The sequence below is a fragment of the Zootermopsis nevadensis genome, unplaced genomic scaffold (assembly GCF_977971745.1).
Source record: "Zootermopsis nevadensis isolate Lab colony 2312 unplaced genomic scaffold, Znev_1.0 Znev_ptg000001l, whole genome shotgun sequence".
Lineage (NCBI taxonomy): Eukaryota > Metazoa > Arthropoda > Insecta > Blattodea > Termopsidae > Zootermopsis > Zootermopsis nevadensis.
The window spans coordinates 12,953,377-12,980,414 of record NW_028259133.1 but is presented as its reverse complement, the minus strand read 5'-3'; the positions used below and the strand labels follow the sequence as shown (position 1 = coordinate 12,980,414).

The 27,038-nt window shown below is 34.2% G+C and overlaps 1 protein-coding gene across 19 annotated transcripts in view; it reads right to left on the bottom strand.

Annotated features, from left to right (window-relative positions):
• Window positions 1-126: 126 nt before the first annotated feature.
• The window catches only part of LOC110829507 (uncharacterized), a 50,465-nt gene continuing 23,553 nt past the window's right edge, over window positions 127-27,038 (bottom strand). For 13 of the 19 annotated variants that reach the window (XM_087347417.1, XM_087347355.1, XM_087347375.1 and 10 more), the window contains 7 exons: window positions 23,502-23,645; window positions 22,375-22,536; window positions 21,025-21,201; window positions 15,956-15,970; window positions 14,212-14,481; window positions 6,444-6,673; window positions 127-3,188 (listed from right to left, as the gene is read on the bottom strand). In XM_087347417.1, the coding sequence (XP_087203543.1) occupies window positions 3,063-3,188; window positions 6,444-6,673; window positions 14,212-14,481; window positions 15,956-15,970; window positions 21,025-21,201; window positions 22,375-22,536; window positions 23,502-23,645 (1,124 nt within the window). In that variant the 3' untranslated portion in view covers window positions 127-3,062. The remainder of the gene's footprint in view (window positions 3,189-6,443; window positions 6,674-14,211; window positions 14,482-15,955; window positions 15,971-21,024; window positions 21,202-22,374; window positions 22,537-23,501; window positions 23,646-27,038) is intronic. The other 6 variants (XM_087347401.1, XM_087347410.1, XM_087347438.1 and 3 more) reach the window with 6 other exon arrangements.

The window sequence follows — 27,038 nt, the reverse complement described above, 5'->3', positions numbered from 1 at the left end:
CATACTAGTAACTACTAAAGGGGGGAATGTCGCTTTGCAACTGAAAATAAAATCATTAATTTTATATGATATTTCAACGATATAATGTTCACCACACATCATAATAACTTCCTTCACTTCAAATAATTCTCGCTGATACATAATTCTTCAGTTTATTTACAATAATAAACATAAAAATAATAATTTTAGGACAATACATTACAAGAAATCTAAAATGTACAAACTTAAAAACACTGTAGGTTGGCACTATGGTAACAAACAAGATTCACATTTGGGAGATACCTAGTATGAATCCACCCATATCGTGGCTTACTGTTTTTTCCCCTCACTCCCTCCAGACATATTTTGGGATACCTTAATGTAGGCCATAACTGTTTCCTTCAAAATTTCTTCCAAATATTCACAATTATCAGATCACATTTAATTTGATGCTACATAACCTAAGCAGTTGTAATAAACCAAATAAACAAAATTGAAACAGAGTTTCTTCACATGTCATCTCTGATCATCCTTCTTCCTTTGAAAGAAAAGAATTTGATAATCATTATCAAATTAGAAATGCTGTAATATGACACTTGTTTTATTTAAGTGAGTTCTGCAAATTAATACTCTACTAATGGCTAAGACTGTCATTAAAATCTTGACAACGGAAGTGCAAGATGTTAAAACATATGAGCAATAAAGTCAGATGTGTTATGACCTGAATAAATAGCCATTTCTCATTTGGAACTTTCACTGCGACACAGTTAATTAAGAGCTGTTTTAAGGCTTCTTGGTCTACTTAATTGAAATTTGATTGTTACTCACATACATTAATCTTACAAATGTATGTGTTCTATAACTTTTAACACTTCCATCCATATTACAACTTCCAAATAAAATCAGCTTCCATACAACAGAATTGTTAGCCAGACATTCATTTTATTTCATTGTACAGTGAACAGGATGCATTAAAATGTAGCAATCTGTGTAAAAAATCTTAGTACTTAGATGAATTAATTTCATGGCTTACCTACCACTTATGGTAACCTGACATCTGCCAAAAGATTTGTAATGTACTCCATTTAAAGTTCATGAAACAAAAATGATTAGCAATCATTCTAACAATCTGAATGTCAACTATAATGGAGAGGTTATTTTTATAACATTCATCATTATTTTTATAAAGGATGTCTTAGACTGTCAGATATAATTCACATACAAGAACAAATTCTGAATTGTATGGTGGATTAAATTAAACAGATATTGAACATATTTACTGAATGTTAAATTTTAAAAGATGTTGGCATGACGTGGTGTCACAATTACCCTTAAATCTGTCTGGTGTCTATCTCTGTTATGAACAGCAATGCCAGTTAGCATCCATCTACCACAGTCAATTTTTACATCATAGCAGTGCAGGATGGCAGTGTACCTAAGAATTAAAAAATGTTTACAAGGACCAAAATACTTCTGCTGTGTAAAACTGTCCTCAAAGACCTAGGAAATATTATGTACTACTGTGTGATGAACTCAATGCAGCCTTAATGATACAGGCAGATTTAACAGGCTATGAATTGCTGATTCAAAAAGTGATGAAGGAGATAATACTTTTAAATGGAATATTACGCATTATTCAATTGTATTTAAATACATAATAATTTCTGTATATCCCACCAGATATGTCTGGAATCACAATCAGCTAAGAAAACTAGACCAAAAGAAATTTATATATATTTCATATCAAAGTACAGTATATATAGTTAGTTACATAATCCTCATTTAGGATTAATTGAGAAACCAGTTTCATATACCACTGTTATATCTTACTAGGGCATCGCTACATAGCAACATTGTCCACACTACGATGTTTTAAGTTTATGAGTACTCACTGTCACATTTTTCTACCAACTTCTTCTTTCGTTGAAGGAGGGTCATGCTTTTGAATTACACACAATGATTTTAACATGTATGAATATAAAAGCTAATTAAACTGCCACACTTTACTACTGTGTAGCACATCACTCAAACGCTATCTCCGTCTTCGACTTGGTGTCTCCCGGTCGCTGCAGGTGTCGTCATAGAAATTCAGACCCGTGAACTCAGAGGGGCGTAGTGTGTCCTAATAGCTGCGTCATTACGCACAATTTCCATTGAAATATTGTACATATCTTGAATGTGATGTTTAGTGAAATAGGCTTTTGTATATATTTCTTCTTTGGTCAAAGATTTGTACACTCTGTCAAGTCATCAAAGACTCTATAGATGTCACTTTGATCTGTTGGTAAAATGTAAACACATAAATTAACTGACTTTCTTTTACGCTATTGCGCCGTGTGGTCCTTGCTGCCTCCATCATGAGAGCCCTATGATGAAGCAGGGTTTGCCCCTAAAACTTGGGTAAACTTGTACCGGACTACATGGCACATCGTAAATGTGCACAAAGATACAGGCATGCTATTTATGTAGGTTGATGAATTTTATGTTTGAAATAAATGTGGTCAATCTTGGTGTCATCAAAAAGAAAAAAGGAAAGAAAAGTTAGCCACGGTGGTCTAGCAGCGGGTCCCGGGTTCAATTCACGGTGGTGCTCAGATTTATAACTTGTGTTGGGCAAGGCAGTGGTCTAGGCATCACGGAGTTTTCCTCCGGGGGCTTCCCCGGTTTCTCCGTGGCATCCCAACAATTACTCCACTCACACACAGAAGAAGGCAATGGCAAACCACTTCTGGATCATCTGCCAAGAATGTATATGAACAGGTCCCTGACAACCTGAAGAGGATGGAGGGAGCTGGTTCATATGGACCTGTCGTCAGACAGAACACTTTAAAAAAAAAGCACACACATCACGTTGCTTTGTATACAAACAACTATCATTATGACTCCCAATTACTGCAGTTTGAGAATTATTTTAATTTCAAAAGAGTTAATTTTAATTCATGTTAAAACCTGGGGTGCATGAGTAGATGACATACCACTGGCCGAAAGACTCATTTTTAACATCTGAACTTCATAAAAATAATTCCACTTCCATAGTGCTTTCTATGTGTTCCTGTAACAAAGTTAAAAATTGTGGCACAGAATTAGCGTAGTGGGGGAAGATCAGCGGAGGTACAGGGGCCTATCTCACCCTGGTAGCTCATAGTGGCACTGCCCTTACTGCTGCTGCTGCTCACATTGTTCATTGTTGGTGTGGAGTGATGGCTCTCCTGTAAGGAAACACAGAAAGTCAGAATCCAGCAAGACTGGTTTATCCTTAGAAAAATAGAACTATGAAACTATTAAATGTGACAGATGAATGTTAATCATATATATGACACCTGCAAATCACACATGAGCAGATATAAAATGATATTTGCTCACATGTACCAGAAGGTACACTGACTGACAGCAGTGATGGCCAGATGTTAATAAGGCAGAAGGCGCTTCTGTCTGTGCCCACCTATATAAATAATGCAATTTTGTGTGCCAGTTTAATCCCCCCGAAGTAATATGTTTCAATAGCTCTTATAATCAGAAAAATATGTCTCCAGTGCCTGGTACTAGAAATGAGACAATGAATTTATCAAAATTAGCTACAATATCTCCTTTGGCATGACCATTAAGAACTTAATAAAATGTTAAAATGGCATATGCTAGTAGCATGTAAAGAGCAAGGAAAAATAAAAAGTCACAGTAATTTGGAAAATCACATAGTCCTGCCTTCTTTAAATCTTCAAATCAATGCTATATAGCATAATTAAATAAACCACAAAATAAATTAAAATTACTGTTCAGTATTTCTAACGTAATTCATAAAATATAAAACAATATGTTGTTTCTTTTTGATTTTTCATATTATGTTAATGCAATCCATCTCGGACTGAAACAATGCTGTAATTAACACAGTTTTCTTTTAACTTATATCTTAATTGCGTCATGCTTGTGTTCTTCAATACAATAATTTTATTCACCGTCTTTACACAAGCTTATAGATTGTTAAAATCACATAAAATTATAACATTTCAACATTTGATATTGTTACATTTTAAAATGACGACATGTTTCGATGTTCATTCCATCATCGTCAGGTCTATCAATCAAAATTAAAAACTGTATACGCAGAGCAGCAGATGCAACAGTTTTTAATTTTGATTGATAGACCTGACGATGATGGAATGAACATCGAAACATGTCGTCATTTTAAAATGTAACAATATCAAATGTTGAAATGTTATAATTTTATGTGATTTTAACAATCTATAAGCTTGTGTAAAGACGGTGAATAAAATTATTGTACAGTTTTCTTTCTATGCTGAAAACAAAATTAAAGCACTGGTATTTCAGTTTTATTTGCCATGTAAGAGAAATGCTGAGACATAATTTTTCATTATAACACTTCAAATAGAGATAGATATTACATTCAGCCTACTGAAACTAGAATTGTAGGATATAAATTTAAGTTCTCTGTAACTTCTGAAAGACTGCACATAAAAACTTACAGTGAAAAATATTTAATTTTGGTTTCTCTGAATGCTAATATTAAACTTAATCAAAGAGAATAAATTCCTAAGTCAGTCAATGAAATATTTCAGAACTTAGCTGTAATGTATTTTCATTTATAGGTAATTCATCTATCACAATTAATCCTAAAAAATTATAAATTTCAATCCTACAGCATAGCATGATTTCCAGGGGAAATTAACACATCTGCATAAAAATGAGCATTATTGCAGCATACAAGCAACTACCATATTAAACTTCATTTTTATTTCTCAGTTTTATGAAAGCTCTAAATGGAAGCCAATGCTCTAGCCTATTCATAAATGTTGTTGAAAGCAGGTGCTTTAGCAAGTAAACATGACTGTTATTGTGTGCATGAAAGTGTATGGATGTTAAAAAAATAAGCAATAGAATTGAGTGGTGTTATCACATAAAACTTCAGCATTTATTCTAGGAAATGTTTAATTTGATGTATGCACATCTAAATACTGAATCTTAAATTGCAAAGCAATGTTACTACATGTAATGTATAATAAATGTGCATGAGATGTTTAGAACAGTTTCTAAAATTAAAGCTACAGTAATCTAAGGTAGCTGACAGGGTAAGATCTCAAGGAGTCTGCAAAAAATGTCATTAGAACAGTAAACTCCCAATTATCCAGGGCCAGATTAATTGGGTTGTGAATTAACCAGGGTCTATCTGGTTTAAATGAAAATGAAAACTAATTTTAAAAAACTTTTAAATGTTAGAACATTTAAGAAGGAATAAATATAACAATGACATATTATTTAATGTAGTAACAGAAATCAATTGTTGCTAAAACCTGAAGTTTATGGCAATAAAATGATATTACTATCTGTTGAAATACTTTTTAAAAACAGTTGGTATGTACTGTATTAAATTTTATATAAAATACTGTTATTAGTAAATCTTTAAAAATTTAAGTTGTGTATGTCTGTAAATAAATTTAAGTATTTGTTACATTTGTGCGTTTTCTTTTATTGTTGCTGATTATCCAGTTATCCAAGAAAATATATTTACCAATCAACCTGGATAACCAGGAGTCTACTGAAATGAAGAAACTGATTATATTTTCAACAAAGGTAATTCGCTGACTGTTCATGGAAGGGTGATAAATACTCAAGTAACATTACTTATGTCCTAAAATTCAATAGCTCTAATACATTTTTGTTAATTTTGCTGAAGTTTAGTATCAACCCACTTAAAACACAAGGAAAGAAAAATAAATAAGCAGTATAGCAAAATAATTTTTGGAAGTGTAAAAACAGAGGTTAAATGAACCTACCTTGTAGTATAATAATATCCACTGGCTGTGCAACTGAACTGTGTACTCTCATTGATAATTGCATCATGTGTAACACCATGAGATGTCTTAAGAAATATTTGTTGTTGGTATATATCTCCATGTCACACAGAGAAAAAGAGTTGTATCACATGAGCTAGCCATTAGAATATAAATGAACTACACTAACAGTGACTGGCTCACAACAGATGGCTAATAATGAATTTTATGTTATTAGTTATGTTGTGTTTCAGTGTATAAAGTAGCAATGAATCACACAGCTGATGTGTTTAATACAAACACTCCTAATCCTGAACATAGTTTTTATCTGCGGTAAATGAGTATGAAGACCAATTGAACATAAAAATTTCAAAGAATTTATTTGTGAAAGGTGTGAATTCCAAATTTGTGTATTAAAAGAAACAAATTTTCCTCTTATTCTACCAAGAAGAAACATGTAACTGATGGAAAATCACTGTTTGGACATCATCATTAAAATAACAGCATATTCTTCAGAAAAAAACATAGAATATGTGCAAATGCGAATGTAAACATACTATATTTGTGCATCAGTCCGGTACTTTTTTGCCACACTAAACCTTTGGAAAACAAAGATTAATATAATGCATTTGTGAGGGTACTTTTTGGGGGACACGTGCAGTGATCATCTTCTCTCACCTCCCTGACCTCACTGACTGATGGTAGGAGTTCATCTGTTGACAATGGCGTCTTCGGGCTAGGTGTTGGTGCTGTCCCTGGCTTCAGATTATCTTGTATTTGCATTTGCATCTGCAGCTGCAATTGACGTTGTTCCCTCTGCATATTTTCACGTTCAAATCGTCTAGCGCTGTAACTACGAGATGAAGAAGCACTGCTGTGTATAGATGTGATGCTTGGACGACGAGAACCTGAAGTTGAATAATATAACAAACACAAAACAATGCAAAATGTGTTTAGACATACGGAGGTGTGACAAAAAAGTAACCAGACTGATTTTATTTCATTCTTCATCCATCATAGGTAGAATACAGTTCAGCTGCAGCCAGTGACTTTTGAAAGAAAGGATTTCTGGATTTGATGCACCAGGTAAATATATGCTTCAGCCTTTGTTAGTACAGCTTCAACCTTTTGTTAGTACTGCTGAAACATTTCTTGAAACAGAACTAAATAGAAAATTATTAATATTAAAGTTGGCAACCCTGGTTTTCTTAGAATATTTTGTGTCCCTGTTACATGGTTTTAATTATTCTTAATTGCATCACATAAAACAAATTTCCCAATTCCATACTAAATTATGTTGAAGAATATACAAGTTACATCTTTTTAAATAAATATAGTTATAAGTATGGACTAAGTTTTCACCAAATGCAGACTGTGAATGTGAAACTGGCAAATTTGAGTGGTGTTTATGAGAGTGTGGGGGTACACAAAAGTTTACACTTCAATAGGTTTTATGGCTTGTGATCACTATACCATTATTCTTAATGTGTATGGTTTGATTTCATTTCTCAATTTCCAGCTTACACATTATTAAATTTATTGTATCAGCAGATTTATATGTAAGTACATGAAATGCTGCTGTGATGAAAATTATACTTTAGGATATTTATGTATTTTGTGGACTAGCACATGTCAAGTAGCTAGAATGCGTTCACATTTAATGGAACTGAATTCATTTATAAATACACACTGAATATGAAATATTAGCTGGATATGTGTAACTGGTTTATTAACTAGATACTAAAGACCATTTATCCCAGGACAAAGCAGACTCCAAATCTTCTCTATGCTGTCATAGTGTGTTCAGACACTTTACATTTTGTGTTGTCTTAACACTTACATGTCACATAAATCTATAAAATGAAATACATTAAGTATCTACTTCAGTGTGCCAAGAAACAAAAAGATTCTAGTATTAATGACTATACAAATATATCAAAAACATAAATAAAAATACTATTATGTGTTACATTGAATGAGATTAAGATTTCCATTCCATTACGATATAAATTATACCCTGAACATTTTTTTTGCAATATTTGAATATTCCTTTGGACAGATTCAGAATATATTATAAGCATAAGAAAACTGTTTAAAAATGTTAACATCTTTAGAGATTTATTTTCAGAAACTATAGACATCAGTTAAATATATACCTAGCATAATGAACACATTTAAAGCAAATGATATTTGATAGACCAAAGTAACAGCCTGTAGACACACAAACACACACACAGACACATGGAAAGAGGAAAATGATTAAATACTTCCATCACATGTCTGTCGGCCTCACTGTGTTCAAATATCCATTCCACTTCCTACGAGAGGAAACATAATTGTTCATTCCCAGCTACTGAACCAGAGGATTTGATCATATTTACTGACAATACATCACTGATTGGTATTATATTTTTAATTTGATTTTTGACACTGGTATATTTCAGACTGAATCACTGCCATGGCACAGGGTAGATGTGAGAGAAGGCCTACTGGGTGATATAAATGAACGAATGGATAAGGATGAGTGAATAATGATCCTAGCATCATGATTGTTGATGATCTATTGTGCATTATCTTCTGTATTTAACACTCTAGCAGTCTTGCGCCTCAAAATGAAGTGCAAACTTTACTTAGAGGGGTGGTGATATAAAACTCAACTACCTTTATTCAGAGATCAGTGAATTTCTGGGTCAGAGACAAAACCCATATCTGAAGACCATCAGTATAAAACCCAAAGCACTTGGAGGAAAAACCTGTACTAGTGCCACTTCATAAACCACAAATCTCAACTGACCACCTGTTATTGAACCCAGGTCTCCATGTTGAGAAGCCAGGATCAAACAGTGTGAGTTATAGCATGCATGGCCTTGGTGAAATGCCACACTTAAAAGTCACTTGAAACAAATAAATTTAGAAAAACTTGGAAATGTACAATAGAAAGAGTAGCAATCTTTGAGTTATTAAAAACTCTAAGTATATTAGATGAACGATGTGCCACACATTTTACAACTCTCAGACAATATTATATACGTTGAGTAGAAAACATATCAACTGTAACAATTTTGTACAAATAACGATTAGGGGCATTTACACTACTCAGCTGGTTGATGCTAGAACAATTCCTATGTTTAAAGGATTCTGACAACGGTGTAACATAATGTTTATGGCTCATCTCTTGAACTTTGTACAGAATAGGATGTTTCTCACCTAAAGGAGCAGAGCCCATTTCAAAAATGTTGTGGGTAAAAAATTAGGAGAACGAACAAAGTCCACGAAAAGAAAAAACTGATAATAATCAAGTATCAATAAGTTAATGTGATGAAAAATAAACTCAGTCCAGCCTTCTTCTGTTATATTAGTCACACCTTCTTTAAACATACCCATTCTTGGCTTATAGTTTTACATTTTAACAGAGTATGTTAGAAAAGGTTTTATGTACAGTTTCTTGCACTGACCACATAATTTAAAATGCTAGTGTCAGTATTTAAACAACACAATAATTGTGTTGATAATTCATCCTAAGATATTTTTGTGAAATTCAATTCACTGTTCCAATCATACGAGTAGGTATTTATTTGAAGATTTCAAAAGAATCTCCACTAAGACAAAATTATTAGGAGTTACAAATGATTGCACTGCCATAAATTACAATTTATGACAGTGTCTATAAACAATTGAATTATCAAAGATGGCTGCCTTTTGTGTTGTACCAGAGTGCTACAACCTTGAAGACAGCCATCTTCGTACTCACCACTGTGAGAACCTCAGATCCTACTTAGTTGAATTATCAATTCAATTGTAGATAAATTTGATTAAAAGGATGCAAAACCAATCAACAACTCATGCCTTAAGCACTTACATAAATAAAACATGCCATAAATGTAAACTGTACATGCAGATATTTCCAAGCAAATGTAATGGATGCACAAGCTTCCATAAATAAGGATAACATTCAGTTAAGTCTTTCATAATTCTTTACATTTATTTGCACACATATGAAGTCTTACTGTTTGCTTCAAAAGCATTGTAAGTGAGGAGAATGAAAATAGTAAATATCAGTATCTATTTTAGGGGTGAAGAAGAGTAATAAATACATAAATCCATAACATTAAGTAGTCAGGGCATAACAATTTTGGGATCTCCTAAAAGATAAGTCATTTTTCATCTTTGAAAATTTACAATTTTTAATTGTATTAGAATGGCATCTAACTAGAAAAATAAAATAAAATCTGTTAAATAAACTTATTTAATACACAGAAAGAAATAGCAACTTTCAGATTATGTTTGATAATTTTCAGCATTTGCAGTCATCTGGACCCATTTTTCATATGATAATGCTAATATCTAGGCATCTGGCACAACTTCAGAAGCCTCTCAAAACTCTTGTACACAGTGAAATTTGTGACAATAATCACATGAGCCTAATTAAGTACTTCTCTGTTTGGCAAATATTTTTTTAAATTTTAATCCCTTCAATAAATAGTTCAAAGATCATAAGTTAATTATTTATAAAGTAGTGGAATTTTATTATCAACTGAGTTGCTTAAGTCGAAGTATTCATAATGATTCCATACAGAAGAGTGGAATGAATGGCAAGCAAAATGGGATAAGTTGAAGCTCTATGACACATTTATTCACAACATACACTTGGTGATAGGGAAAGCTATAATCTGACATAAAATTCACATACACATGATGTCTGAAAAAGATGTACACACAACCAACATAAACATCAGCCTTGTGTACACAACTTTTTGGGACACCTGTATCTATAATAGATTTCCAACTCTATCATTAAAACTACATGCAAGGAAAACAAAACACTACAATCAGCATGCAAGTATTTATGTATCTTGTATAATAAAATATTTTATGCCAAATCTCTTGTAAATGTATTGTTCCACCATTAATGTTTAAATTTCTTACACATATAACTGAATATAAAACTAAACTACCTTTCTTTGAGACCAAGGGAAAAGAAAATATAAGCAATTCTGAAAACTCATAAAACAAAACACATTAATTTAACAGTTCTGACTTTTTTTACCTCCACCATGTGGAAAAACTAATTTAATGATTATATTAGCATATTTTCAATATGTGCTTAAATCCATAAAATATGGTTAATACACATACTTTTCACAGTATCTTAATTTGCACTATTTTTGACACTTTCTTGTAACTCGTAACAGAATTTAGAATTTAAACTTGTTTTTCAGTGTTCAATGTCATTAAAATACTGTATAAAATCTTTTATTTTTGTTGTTAACTTCTATGTTTGGCAAGTTAAATACTGCACAAAAAGGCATATAATTTATAAACAGGACAGTACTTTTCTATATTTAAATTATATATTGTATATTTAAACTGACATATACTAGTATTAAATTAGAAAAGGAATTGGGATTTGGTTTTAATTAATTCTGAACATGTAACTGTTTCATGTACACTCCATATGAATGACCATTACTTCAGAAAATGAGCCAGTTTGATAAATCAAATAACTTCTGACACAAATGTGTAGTCAGAGAAAGAACTAATAACATCAACCCTTTTGAGACTATTAATATTCATGCAAATTACAGACATGTTTACACAATAGAAATGAAATGCACACAGAAGTAGAATACAAGCAGCAAGAGAGCAGTGATGAAGAATATTTCATTCAAAATTGAGATGGTAATGTGTACAAAAATAACTGTTTCTCCTTTATTGATTATAATGTGTGTGAGTGTGAAGAGCATCAAACCAACATACCAAGCATTTTGTAACCGTACTACCCATGTGAACAATATGAACAAAACATAATGCTTCTACAATATTTCTACATATCTACATTTCTCTAAAACAATTACAGTAAAATTACAAAGTAAAAGCAATACAATATAACAAATAAGGCCAGATTTGTGGAACATAAGTACGCCTAACTATTACAAATTAAAGCTGCCACATGCATGTATTATTCAGAATGCTTTTCTAAATTATGTTGTGACTTAAACAATGGTGTCAACCATGTTACTTCACACAAACATAAACAACTCAGTCTGTGGAAAATAAGATGAACAAAATTGTAATGTGGGCTAAATAACAATAATATAATTACTCACTTTTTATTGATCTTATTTCCTGAAATTAACTACTGTAACTATGTACTGAAATACAATTTTGTATTTAACTGACATACATGGGTGTAATACAATAACTGACTGACAAATAAATGATTATATATATATATATATCATTCAGTGTCGTCATGTAGTACAAGCTTCACTGGGGTGCAAAACATCAAAACACGTATGTCACCACTGCCATCTTGCTTTTGTTTTTAATCATGACACAGAACTGCCACGAGCACATCTGACTTCGTAAGAATAAGTACATAACTAATGTCTATAATTATAATTTAAATTCTCTACAATGTATCTAGAAACCACCACACTCATTCAAAGTGTTATCACATTCTAAGAATCAATGGGGACTAGCACAGCTCTATAGCCAGTCAAAGAACTAATGAATGGTATTCACCAATTTTAATTTTTAAAATATAAATATGTTGAATTTTATTACAAAATCATATAACTGTAAGAATTAATGTTATGGAATGTAATGGTATGTTTTGTGTTACTTCTAAAAGGAGGATAATTATGCAAAAACAATTTTCTTTGTGAGAAAATGCAGTATTCCTGGTTTTTGTTCTACATTATAGCATGTTCAATCATTTCAACAATTTTTCTGTCATATTTCCTTTCGCCATCTTCATGTGTATTATGTGTTCTTTGCTATGGTTATTGTTTGCATACACCTTTCCTACAACATAACTATGAGTTCATTGACTTAAGTAATGTTAAAAAGTGTAGTTAGTTGAGAAAGAAAAAAAACATGTTCACCTACATAAATGGGTTAAGAAATTTTAATTTCACTGTATAAATGAAAAATAATTCATTTTGAAAGATTGTTAGTGATATTAAGAATTCCAGTGGGTATACAAAAGAAGAAAAATGAGAAAGAAGGAACACAAAAAAAATAGAGTTACGATAAAATTATTCTGTATATGTGTGAAAGTTTTTCATGATATAAACAATTTGTTTGCAAATGAATTAAAATAATTGTTGTAATAGTAAGAAACTGAACATTACATATTTTAAGTTGATGTGCATACTGGTTTTATAAATAAAATTAATATCTTAAATTTACAGCTTATTAACACAATGCGGAATGTGTAAGCAGTTCTACGCTTCTCATAAATTTTTCAGCAGTGTTACCTTTTTGAACTTTTTAAGTACTTCTGTTATTGCAAGAAATTGACTGGAAAATACGTAAAGCAAATTTGGATACGACTGTGAGCATGATTAGTTGATTAATCAAATCCTGCATTAACTGCAATTACACACAATGAGGCATAAGCCCTCAGTGTGGTTTGTATATAGTCATATTTATCACATTGTACAATTCAAAAGCATGTAAGTTTATTAATGTGAAATCAACAGCTCCTGAAAATAATGGTTAGAGTTTCTGATGGCCTGCAAGAGTTGAAATACACAGGGCAGAATGATTACCCAAGCCTCAGTTGACAGGAAAAACAGGCCTGCAATTTCATACAACAGGGACAAAAAATGATTTGATGTCAATTTATCTAAAGATATATATACTTTCATAAGTTTCAACAGGATTTAATTCACACCCATTTCAGGTACCTTAAAAAATTGTGGCCATATGGCTAACACTCCTTTTTTTATTCAGAAAGTTCCAGTTTAAAATCGCAGCATGGAGGTTAAATACCATTAATGAGGTTTTCTGTGGTTTTCCTCACTCACTCCAAGCAAATGTCAGAATGGTACATTAAATTAGGCCATAACCACTTTCTTCCATATCCTGACTCATTATTCATTAACTGCCTTGTCACTTGATGCTGTACAGTTTGAGCTACTAATAGCATCATTAAATAAACCATAAATAAATAGATTAAATATTTCAGATATAAAATCTGGTAAGTTGTTGGTATCACCAAACTTGGGTTAAGGAAAGAAGATAAAAGCATTATTAAAATAGATGTAGACTTCGACTAATGATGTATATGTGGTATAACGCAGCATTTATACAATTATGTATGTTCACGAATGTGTGTAATGTTTGTTTTATTATGAAATTATTGACAACAGGTCAGTCAGGGTATAGATTTATCAACAAGATTTCCAGGACTTCGAGCTTGTAATTAACTTGTGTGTCTGTGTTTTGTCCTACTAAGACTTCACCAACTGTGAGCTCTAGGTTTTCATTGTATCAAGTTGACAAAGAATTGGTTGAAAATGTTAAACACACATCTTCATATTACAAGCTACAAATCTTGGTGCTATTAAAAAAACACCCTGTCACAGACCCAATTTCATAACACCACAAACACTTTGGTGAATATGGGGGAACGCATCAACGCTCGGAGGAAGTTTACCGGTACGCTGTTGTTGCTCTTGGTCTGGCTGACTGTTGTCGTCAGTGCTAGTTTGCTCAGAGGCCGCTGTGGCCGCGGTAGTTGTGAGATGGCATGAGATTAGCAAGATGGCGGCGGCGCGTGCCGCACCTGCTCGCGACGCAGGGACCAGCACCCCTCGGCTACCCCCGCTGCTTGGACGCCGTGAGAAACCTGACGCTATAGTCCCAACACTACGCTGACTGGATGCCCGAGAGGACGGACGTCCTCCATGGACCGCCAAAGGAATCCCTGTAAAGTAGTACGTCCTCACAACAGTCAGATCAAAGACCAATTTATTGTTGTGGATCAAATTTTGTTCAACTGCTGTTTACCAAGCATCATGGGATTTATTTTCTTAGCTTCCATTGTTCAGATTCAGTCATATTCATAATGTTGTGGAAACTTCAGTCCAAATATAAATTCATGAAGAAGCAGATCGCCTTGTTTATTTACTGGGAGAGACTTTCAGAGTTCTCATGTAGGATAGAAATAAGAATTTCTGTACAAGTATGGATAAATTATGGTTATGATCTTTATCAAATTTAACATAACAAGAAAACCTCATTTTGATGAACAACCCAACATACTGGCAAAACTTCCTACTTTTGGCATATTTACTACAGTGATAGCATGGGCAAATTCAAATTTTCAATCAAAACCTTTCTTCAGACCTCTATCCCAATTTGTGTTATAAAAATTCATTATTGGGTTTGACATGAAACTACAGTTAAGCCATTTAGAAATCAGTATGGCATCCAGTCGGCAAAAGCAGATTGATAACTAGATTTAGTATGTAACATAAACAAAATTATTGCAGAGTGAGCATTACATAATAAATGGAATTTCTTTATATGAAATCTAACTAAACCAGCTCACTAAGCTGACGTTTTTGAGAAAGTGGTAGTCTATCATTTTCTGCCCTTTATGAAACCCAAATGATCTTTGTCATTTCCATAAAAGTTTGCTGGCAGTATAACAAAATATGTATATTATACCTTCCAATTAAAGCAGGGGGTTCTCAACCTTTTTCGCTGGCACACCACTAAGTCTAATTTAACACATTAAATGTACCACTAACCAAATGCATTCAGAGAAAACTGTTATTTATGTTAATATTAACTTTTATTTTCTTACTTAGTTTGTATACCACTCAACATTGGCTCGTGTACCACCAGTGGTACGCGTACCATAGGTTCACACAATTTTGTATGAGCATTATGCTACTGGAACCTAATCTCATACTTTCAATGTCCTACAATATAATAGAAAGAAAAGCAATGCTAGTACCGATTGATTACAACTAATCTGAGACAGTCAGAAATAACCTATTCATATGTCAGGAATATCTAAATAAGAAAGTTAGTGCCTGTAAATAAGGTGTAACAAAGTTTTACATTACTCTACAGTTGATACTGAGTTTTTTTAAACAACAATGCAATATACACTTAAACTGGTTTTGTGTGTATTCATGCATATACATCTACATACATAAGTATGTTTCAGGTCATAAATAGTTCTCTCCAAGCATCACTGATTAAGATAATGGTGACAATTCATTATCTTTTTACTTCTAAACAGATATAACTGAACAAACTAAATACTATAATAATCTAGTATTTTCAGCCTGAAGATTTATTAATGCAAATTATTTATCAAAATATTTTTAAAATTAAATTATAGAAAGGATAGAGTATTTAATACTAAGCAAAGGAGTAACACTTACAGAGGTTCTCAAACTCTATTGTTAAAGAGGTACAGGGAGACATGTAAAACAAACAAACAAACAACAAAATACTGTTATTCTACACTAGACACAACATTATTAAATGGCACAAATTATTAAGGAAGGCACATACTTTCTTCTCTGCTCCAGTCTACTAAGGTGGTCGTCCACACAGTACTTTAGGTCCATTCAGACTATGCTCACAAAGTATAGATATTATGTGGAAGAAGAAGAAAATGGGCCTGATTTTGAAAGCATGCAATTTGTGTCAAATGGAATAAGATCAAACAATTTTAGAACAGTTACTTAATTAGGGATGACGACAAATTTTTCAAAAAACATTAAGATGTTAGGCAGCAAGTTCTTTTAGATATATGGATATCTTAACCGCACACATTCTTTTCCTACTGTCATGACAGAATTTATTCTTCTGAAACATAAAGATAACAACCTCCAACCAGTTTAAATGAACTGAACTGGCTCATTAGTTCAGCAATTCTTCATTCACTGTAGTATGTACTATCTAATAAAATGACATGATACAAGCTTGCACTATATCTGACATAATGCACCTGTTAATTTAGTCGATGCCCAGCTGTTTCTGATTTATCTTGGTCTGCTGCCAGATCTCCCATGTTTTAACCATCTGCCAAAATATTCTAGTCTGAGAACAGTTGATGGCCTGAATTGAGTGGACCAGAGTGGGGTTGCAGTCATTTGTACAGCATCTTAATTACCCCTACGAGATGAATGGAGCAGAGCGGAACTAGTGCCTGCTGCCCCTTATATCTCTCTGAACTTAGGAGCAGGATTGAGTTAATTATATCTGTAATGTAGGAATATTTGTAAGCATTGTACAGTGTTACGTACCCTTGATCCTCAGTGCATTCAGTACAGTACACACCATTAAATAGCACAGAGTTATGGCATTTCCCTTACTATTAGGAATAAATTTAAATAATTATTACAAATCAGTAAATGTTGACATTAGTAAAATAAATATTTTATTAGGTACTGTGTTGAAATGTCATCATAAATAATTTATTGTGGCTTAATTACATCATACTTCTTTAAAAATTATTAATGAGTTAGTGATTTCATGATAATATGGTTGCAGCTCTACAAATTTATGCTTATAATGTGATCTGCTGATAGAATCCTGCATCACAATTTTAGCCACTGTAAATATTAAGTGAAACATACATTAATAATATTTTCAGTGCTCAAATGTTATTTTGTGTAAATATGCCACTTGTACAATTTATTATCTGTTATACATACATTAAATTAGGCATAACAACCGTTCAGACACAGCAAACATATAAGAAGTTTAAAATTCCTCATGAAAACTCAAATCCTGCTGCTTGTTCCAGCTAAAGGTCTACAGTACATGCAAAGCATGCTATGAGGTACAGGTACTTTCACATTATATACAGGATTATTCATAATCCCCTGACACATTACAAAAAATCGCTAGACTTGAATGGTGCAATAGGTGTTAACATAGGACATGCCGATAGAAAGAGAAACTCTCCAAGTTTATTTTACATACCTCATAAATGCTCTATGTGTCCGCCCCTTGTGACATGGCAGACGTCAAGCCGATAATCATAACCATGCGCTGCTTCCTTGTCCACCCATCTCACTGACCTGACGCCATGTGATTTTTTTCGTATGGGGGAACGTTAAGGACCAGGTCTTTGTACCGCCTCTGTCATGGGATCTGCCTCAACTGCAAAGACGAATCATCGCTGCCATCTCACAAATCGATAGTGACATGCTGCAGCAGGTTTGGGCGGAAATGTATTATCGGCTTGACGTCTGCCTCGTAACAAAGGGCGGACACATAGAGCATTTATGAGGTATGTAAAATAAACCTGTACAGTTTCTCTATCAGCATGTCCTATGTAACCATCCATTGCACCATTCAAGTCTAGCGATTTTTTGCAATGTGTCAGGGAATTATGAATAACCCTGTATATCATCTATTTATGATACACAGGTCTAATTTAATTCTAGTGAAATCAACTAAGCACAAAATTTAATTTCTTAACTCTTTTCTATGCATATAACTTGATATCCTGCCTGTTTAGCTTAATACAATATATTTTAAACACAAATATATAAAATTCACCAAACTTCTTATTATGTTATCATGACATCACTTAGAAGACCTGACTTATAATATTAATACTAATTCTTAAAGGAAAAGGTATGAGGATGCAGACTGAAATGAATACAGTTCAGTTGTGAGCTCTTATGAACACGGTAACAAGCCCTCAAGTTCCAAAGACAAGGTATTTATTAAGATGGCTGTCTTCTGGGTTGTAGTGCTGTGTAGTATGGTAGAAGTTTACCAACGTTTCAGAGGTCATTGCTGCATCCATCAACAGGGCAATGAGAACCTCAAATCCTACTACGGTTTACTGACTAGCTGAGGGACTACTGGCTTCTCAAATAGGATTCAATTGCACGTGGTTAATTAATACAAGTTTAATAACAAGAAAATACTAGTTGTGCTACTACATTTGTAAGCCAATAGTGCCAGATGACAGGAAGACAAGGCAATGTGTGTTTACACTAAAACAAGAATAACTTGTGGAAAGAATGAGTTTAATTCCAGAGAACTGAGATGGTCACTATGTGACTGTCAAATTTATGAAAGTAACAAAATATTAGAAATGCTTCACAGAAAATAATAAAGAATGGAAAGATGCACGTTTATACTGTAACATTTAATGAGAGGACCTTCTGACTACAAATTTTCAATAAACACATTTGTGGTAAACATCTATAACATTAAGCTTATGGAAAACAGACATGTTGTCCACATATGGCATTTAACAATGCAGTGCATGTACAAAATGTCTATAGAAGAATGATCCAAAGATAGGAAAGCGTATTGTGTTCATAGACCATGTGTACGAAATTATCCAAGCCATTTAAAGCATTCTCTTAACTTACATTACAGTGAGAAATATAAAATAAGTAAAGAAACAACTATTAACACTATAAAAAAGACACTATTGCCAAACGCGTTTCAACCTCAAGATTAATTTCCTTGATGCCACTGATGATGACCTCTTGAGGTTGAAACGCGTATGGCAATAGTGTCTTTTTTATAGTGTTAATAGTTGTTTCTTTACTTATTTTATATTCTAATACACTACACGGTATGCAAAGTTTTAAGTGAGAAATATGTTTATTTATTTTACCAAGTTATGTCAACTTTGTATCACAGATGTTAACAAAACCTACAAGAATTGATCAATGCACAGAAATAACTGATGTCCTTTTGAAATGATACTGTAAGAGTTGATTCATTACAGGAATGCTATTTATGGCACTGTCCATCTTCTGAGGTATTCGTATTAATATAAAATACCCTTCAGACAATGGACAGTCGTCCTAACATCCCTCAGAAATATTGTTGAAATGTTTATTATAGCAATACAATATGTGGTATATGGCACCGATTCAATTTCTCAAAATGAGCACATCATTATTATTACACATATGTGGCAGAATTATACACAGTTTGAAACATATTTCAAGGTAATGTAGATAAACATCATACAGAATAATGGAAGAACATGGGGAAGAATCTGAGGGAGAGCTGTTAAAAAATTGTTCACAGATATGGCTAGTGGAATTATTTGTTTGTATAAAATTCCTTTATCAATCTAATATGCAGAATGAATTACAAATAATATATATCTCTCTCTCCAGACTTTTTTATATAATTAATGAGGCAATACATACAAGTTATTCTGAAATAGAAAACATGTAAATGTCTGAATGAGCATGAAGTAAATCACCAGTTATTAGACCAAATCTCTTAGCTTTAATCTTCTGACTGTATAAGAGGCTCCCAACTTTTCAAGATCGGGGGCACACCTACCCTTTCTTAGTGACTCTAGGCTGCCAAGTTATAAATAAGGGCCATTTATTAACATTTCATGGAAATGTATTAAGAGTGGTAGGCAAACAGGTCCACATACCCACCACTAAATTATTATCCTTAACAAATTTGTTGATTTGATATTGTTATTAACTATTCAGTTAAAACAACAAATTATAAAAGTTGAAGTGAAAGCGATTTGGAATTCATTATTATCTATCACATTTAAAGAAGGAATGTCATTCATAATTTGAGACAGGAAATTTAATATGAGTTACTCCCAAATTTGTAAAAATACTTAAAGCTTAAATTGTACACTAAACTTGTATAAAAATTACTTGTTTTCCTTACGGTAAACTGGTCTCAACAATAGAAAATAATGCACTATTTAATGTTTTAGCAAAATATCAAAATGGAAAATATACATCAGTGGATGTGATATGCTATTCTCATAATAAAGGGGCATGCCATAAATTTCTGAAGTACCTGGGGCACATTTTCCATATTAGGAGTAAAACCATACTGAAATCAAGTTAATTTATGGCAAAAATAGTGTGATGTTACATAAATCTGTAACATTTATTTATAACCATACTTCAGCATTTTTAAATTAGTCTATTCAGACCTGAAATACTGTTCAATTTTCCTAGATGTGAGACTTCTTTTCCCAATTTATCACTAAATTAATTAAATAATAAGTATAACTTCACTGATGTTATCATATCAAAATAATACTACAGAAAATCTTCCTTCAGCATACACATTTCTTCAGACAACTGACTTAGAAACCCAGAAATATCTTATCCTTCAATTCCTGTACTGATTTATTGTACGACATGCAGATTTTTATTTACTATTCCTTGTACATAATTTGAGTTAAAAATAAATACTGTGTACCTGTACCTGTACCTATACATTATAGTAATTAAATCTTGTTTAAACAAAAAATGTGCTGACAAGAGGATTGAGAAAAAAACCCTTCGAGAAATATGGGTTGTCAACAAATTAAATTACTAAAAAATGGAAATTAGTTTCATGGGATCAGCCTGAATCCAACAAATTTTACTGGTATTAATGGCTGTAGACAGCAAGTACTACCAGCAGTCTGTTAGCATGACACAATTCCATTACAGGACTATCACAACAGTTATGCAAATGCCACACTGACCTGTCTCACTGGAGAAGAGGATTGGAGGCGCAAGGTTTGCATTAGCATAGTGCCGTGGTCTGGAGTAGCGTGCCCTGCTGAATAGTTTCAGCACAAAACAAATTAGTGCTGTAAAAATGGCCAACCCTGTAGCAACACCAAATAGTGTTGGTACATCTGTTGTCAGTATCACCAAGTCTGAAAACAATGAAAATATCCTTCAGTGTACACTAGGGAAATTACCAAAAATTTGTACATGAAAAATTAAATTAATTACATTTATTCACCTTGGCTTTACATGTTCGACAGATTTAGTAGTACTTGTTTTTAAGGAAGGAAATGCTTGACAGGCTAACTGGAAAATATGTTGAGATAGTTTGTGGTTATTGGCTGTTATGCTCTCTGGTAAAGTAGTGTCTAAATTTTTAATTTTGTAAGTTCATACTCCTTTGATTATTTCAAAGGACAAAAAGTAATGGTCTTATGATTTTCCACACAGTAGCTGATATGGCTTTCTAGACCCATAACAAACAAGTAAACTGCAAACAAAATAGAAAGGCTGAAAGGCATAATAATTCAGAACTCATGGAGGGACTACAAAAATTATACTGTCTGTCAGTAAAAACAACTATGCAAAGGCCTAAATTCAAAACTGGCTGTACACAAATTTTAGCCACCTAACTTCTTGAAGCACAGTCTTCAGACACACTGCCAGGAAAACCTCAAATCCTACAAAGCTGAGTATAATTCACCTGGTCAAGAATTGCCATGTTCACAGAAAAGCTAGCAATGGATTCTATCCTGAGCCAGATGAATCCAGTCTACACCCTTCCTTCAATACATATCTCCTGTTATTTCTTTCTTTCAGGTGTTCAAAGTAAAATCTTCTTCTTCTTGTAGCGTTATAACCCTATGTTGGTCTTAGCTTGTTCAACGAGTTTTTTTCCATTCTGTCCTATCATTCACAATTCTTCTCCATCCCCTCACTCCCATCATCCTCCACATCATCTATCCATCGTTTCCGTGGTCTCCCTCTCATCCTTCTTCCCATCGGTCTCCATTCCATCACTCTTCTAGTTAATTTTTTGTTTTTGATAAGCCTCACGATATCTGCTCCCTGTATGATACAATCCTAATTCTCCAGGAGCCATCACTATTATGTACTGGACCACAGATTTTCCATAATATGTTCAAAGTAAAATTTTGTATGTAATTTCCCCCAATGCTCAAAATTTCCCACCCATCCCAACTCTTAATTTGATCACCTGAATATTATTTGGTCAGTATAGATTATGAACACCCTCATTACGTAAATAATCCGACATATCTACTGTTATTAAAGAATAAGTAACACATATACAAGGTCTATACCTTCAGAACAGAAAACTTTCTTCGTGGGTCTCTGAAGTGCCACTGTGTGGTATCCAGGTTTACACTGGCACACAGCATTGTGCTTGATCTGTATACAGATGGCATGCTGGTCAGTAAAAGCACAAGTCTGCCTGTAGAAACATTGGTCACCCAGACGCACAGCTGTAAACAAATGCAGACACCTTAAATCAAGGTAGTAACGCCTAAATGTATGGGCAAATGAGCAGAATGTTGAACAAAGTGTACATAAACTTCAGAGGATAACTGAATTCATGGAATATGAAAGACACCATCATCAGGGCAATGATGGAGGCAGCAAGGGCCTCTGAAATGTTGGTAAATTTCTACCAGACTACATGGCGCTACAACCTAGAAGACAGCCATCATTGGACTCACCACCGTAAAAACTTCAAATCCAACCTAAGTCAACTATTCACGAGGAATACACATGAATATTATCCAGGAATAATACTGAAAGAAAGAAATATAAATTACATACTTATACTTTATTTTATAATGTAAGTTTAACTGTTTCATGCGCATGCATGTGGGGTCCGCAGTGGCCGCGCGGTCTGAGGCATGGGTCTTGTGCCGCTTGGTCGCAGGGACAGTGGGTTCGAATCCCATTAAAGCCATGGATGTTTTTCTGTGTTGTGTTGTCCTGTAAATAGGTAGAGGACCTAGCAACAGGCTGATCCCTCGTCCAAGGAGTCCTACCAAATGTCCACAGATCAAGCCAATTGAAAAATGTTGGGGACCCGTAAAGGGTACTGGAAAATGTACAAACATTGTTAAACTGGAAAAAGAAGAAGATGTGCATGCATGTACGCACACATACAAAGGCCTATCGTCTATCATGATGAAGATAAGTAACAAGCACACATACAAAGTCTTCATAAAACTTGTCTAAAAATTAACAATTACAAGTATGGAGGTTATATCTGAAAAATGTAACATAGTGGTAATCTGTATAAATTATAAAGAAGCATAGAAATGTATCACTAGAATTTGTAATTATTAATTTTCCAAGTCCGCTAGCCTCACCATACACATTCAAGCATTTCAGAGGAAAGGTAGTGTCACATGTTCTTATCTGAAACATTTAGCTTTTGTACGGCAATACTTACGTTTGGCACATCCCTTTTTGGCCCCCAGTTTGACTGGATATTTCTTCTCGCATTCACAGTGCCTAGTGATCTGGTCACAGAAGACATGGGGAAGGTCGGGATCACAAGTGGCTTCGCAAGGTGCACCCAAGAATGATCCCAATTCTGTGAAACAAATGGTTCATTTTATATTGGTAAAAATGTCAATTCTACACTAGGGTTTTTATTGAAATAACTGCAATAAATAATTACATTTTAAATATTATAACACAATCTCATAAGTTTTTGGGTATGTTTCATCGCATATCAGCTTATGCGACAATTACTGTTTATTGGGCTAAAGGTATGCCCAGATCTATTTAACAGTGAGTGATATGGCATAAATTTGCATTTTTTCAATACATTTTTGTAAGGGTATCAAATGATTTTTTAATCTTTTTCCAATGGATTCTGAGCAAAACATATAGTATCAATATTAACTCATAAAAACTTGATATGACTTACAAATAAAATTTATTAGAAACTGTTCTCAATGAAAAAGTGATGTACACACAGGGTTAGTAACTTAAAGCAGTGGTATTCAACCTGGGGTATGTGTACCTCCGGGGGTACGCGAAGACATCTTAAGGGGCATGTGAAATTTTTAAAAAAATATTATGTTATGATAAAAACTGAATAATCAGGGCCAGATTTAGGGTTAGCCACAGGAGAACCGGACGTAAGGACATTCTTTTTTGGGAGCGCCATTTCTCTCTCTCTCTCCTTTATGAGATTTTTATCTGGGCGGCTAGTTTCATTTTATTCCACATAGTGCTTTGGAACCTGACTGAACACTATTGGGCATGATTTAAACATATAATTTTGCTTTGCTAAAATACCTTTGTTCCTTTATTATTTTTATATGATAGGCAATAATATACTTGTTATTTAATAACTTGATTCTCCTGTTTCTCATTTAAAACTTATTATTTAATACATTATTTTGGATGTAATTTATTTAATATATTTTGGATGTAGATTATATACCATGTATAACTTGAATTATACACCAACAACTTTGGGGGTACAAAGTTGAAGAGAAATTATATCTCGTGGTACGCGAACAAAATAGGTTGAATACCACTGCCTTAAAGTATGCCCAGTTTGAATTCTATGTTTCTTGTCCAGTTAAAACTTTGTCAGGCAGTGGACCACACTATCACATCCAAACCAGATGTGGAGTGAAGGGGAAACTTCATCAACATCCCCACCCATGGGAAAGAGGCACCTGTGTTTAGTCCCGAAGTCTAAAATACTCGGTGTTTCCCTGCAAATCCATTACGTCTTCATGTTACAATGCTTAACACACCTTGTTTATTACAGAGGAGTGCTACGACTGTAAGCCACCTCACTTCAAGAGTAGAAGGAAATGGAAAGCACCAACTTGAAGTAAAAGAAGGGAATGGAATTGTAACAACTGGTCGTTAAGACTGGGGGGGGGGGGGGGAAGTGGCTCAGGATCTTGCACAAAGACAGGCTTTAGTAACAGGGATGCTGAACCTTCACGTTCTGCTACCACAGCGCTGAAAGGGTGATCGGTTCTTGCAGAGTTTATAGGCCTCTTAATTGTAACAATTAGTGCTGCAAGGGCTCTGAAATGCATGGGGGATTAGAAACTGCTCCCCTTGCAGAATTTTCCAGATCTGTTACAAAAAAAACTGCTGTCTTGTATATCCTATGACCAGCAGAGAAATAAAAAACAAGAACACTTCGTGCATCTGTCAATGGAATAGCCTGAGTATGTACGTAGTAACATGCCAACTGCTGGGTCAGAGAAGAAACACCTAACCTCACGTAGGAAGGCTAGTGTTCTGCCACAGGGCGGTGTTACACGAGCAAGAAGCAATAGTGAAATGATTAGGGGACCAGAAACTGTGTTCTAGTGTCATTTCATATGATTTGTGGTTGTCACGGCGGTGAGCACGATAATATTTATCTTCTGGGTTGAAGCGATCGTTCTGATGATGGAGGCAGCAAGAACATCCGAAACGTAGGCAAACTTCTACCAGATAAAACGGCGCCACAACCCGTAGTGTCACTTCGCCCACCAGAAATATCACTCTAATTCCGCGGGATATAAGCCACGGCTCCGCGATAAGAGCCCAGGGCCTAGCCACCTGAGATATTGCAAGGCCGGATACCAGGATCACGTTGTAATTTATTACAGAAAGAGACTGAGAGAGCGAGGACGGGATTCGAGTCGCTCAAGGTAGCTTTGCTTTTTGTAACACAGATTGCTAATTCTGTGCGCCTTCTAGTCTACAGCTGTAGGTACAAAGTTTTTCTGATTCCTTTTTAAAACTTACGTGTAATACCGATAGCTTTCCACTTGTTAGTCAGAGAACATGTGACAAGGACCTAAGCGTAGAGCATTTGTTAAGGTTACAGCTGGAACACTCTGCATCAATTTTCAAAATTTTAATAGATACCAAAGGAAATGATAAATGATACTCGACGAAGCTCTTCTTGGGAAATTATCGAATATTTTCTTTAAGTGTTTCTGCAGTGTGCGGATAAATTGTGAACGTTGTGTAAATTTAATAGTTAGACAATTTTTCTAAGAAATGGCCGATACGGTTTCTTCATGCAAGGCAGTGCTACAGTTCACACAGCTGATCGGTCGATGTTAGCATTAAGAGAAGTGTTTGGTGAACAAGTTATCGATCAGTGGCCTCCGCGTTCCCCAGACTTGAACCCGTGCGATTTTTACCTGTGGGGCATGCTGAAGAACAAAGTTTATGAAAACAATCCGCACACTGCAGAAGGACTTAAAGAAAATATTCGACAATTGGTTTCGGCAATATCCTAAGAAGAACTTCGTCGAGTATTTCGAAACATGTCAACGAGATGTGAAGCTTGCCTGCAAGCACAAGGAAGTCACTTTGAACATCTTTTGTGATTTAAGGCAAGAACAATTAATGTAATAACATGTATCAGTGACGAGAAACACTCGCAGCTCGCTGTCACTAGCGGCACCGAAACTGATTCGCCCGTGACTCAAGCGTACAAGTCCCGCCCACGTCAACAGATCGCCGGCCGACCACGCAATGCAAGCACGCCCCGAAAGTCATAAATTGTAGACCCGGTATTTAAATAATGCCCCGTCGCTTGCACTCCTCTTTCCGCCTATAATTTAGCTGACTGTCACTTTTATCGTGTAGTAGCAAGGCTTTTGAAGCAGTTTCATTTAAAAACAACCGCAAAGTACGTTGTGTCAGAAAACACGCTATCTCGCAGGCATTCTGAGGGCCTGGTTCATTGACTGTGCTGCTTTACGTGCCCATAATCACGAGTAAATAGCAGAAAAGAATTACCTGGTGCAATGTGGCACTAATCGTGTTCTATAAAAGGATCGGCTGTAATAACTATTCTATGCAACCGACTTTGAAAAAGCAAGTAAACTTACACTTTCTTTCGCTATCTACCAGCAGACTTTCTGCTTTAAAGGCTGCCTCATGTAAAGTAATGACATGGACTTCATGGAGCAGAATTCTTCTTGCGAAGATAATTGGATCTCGG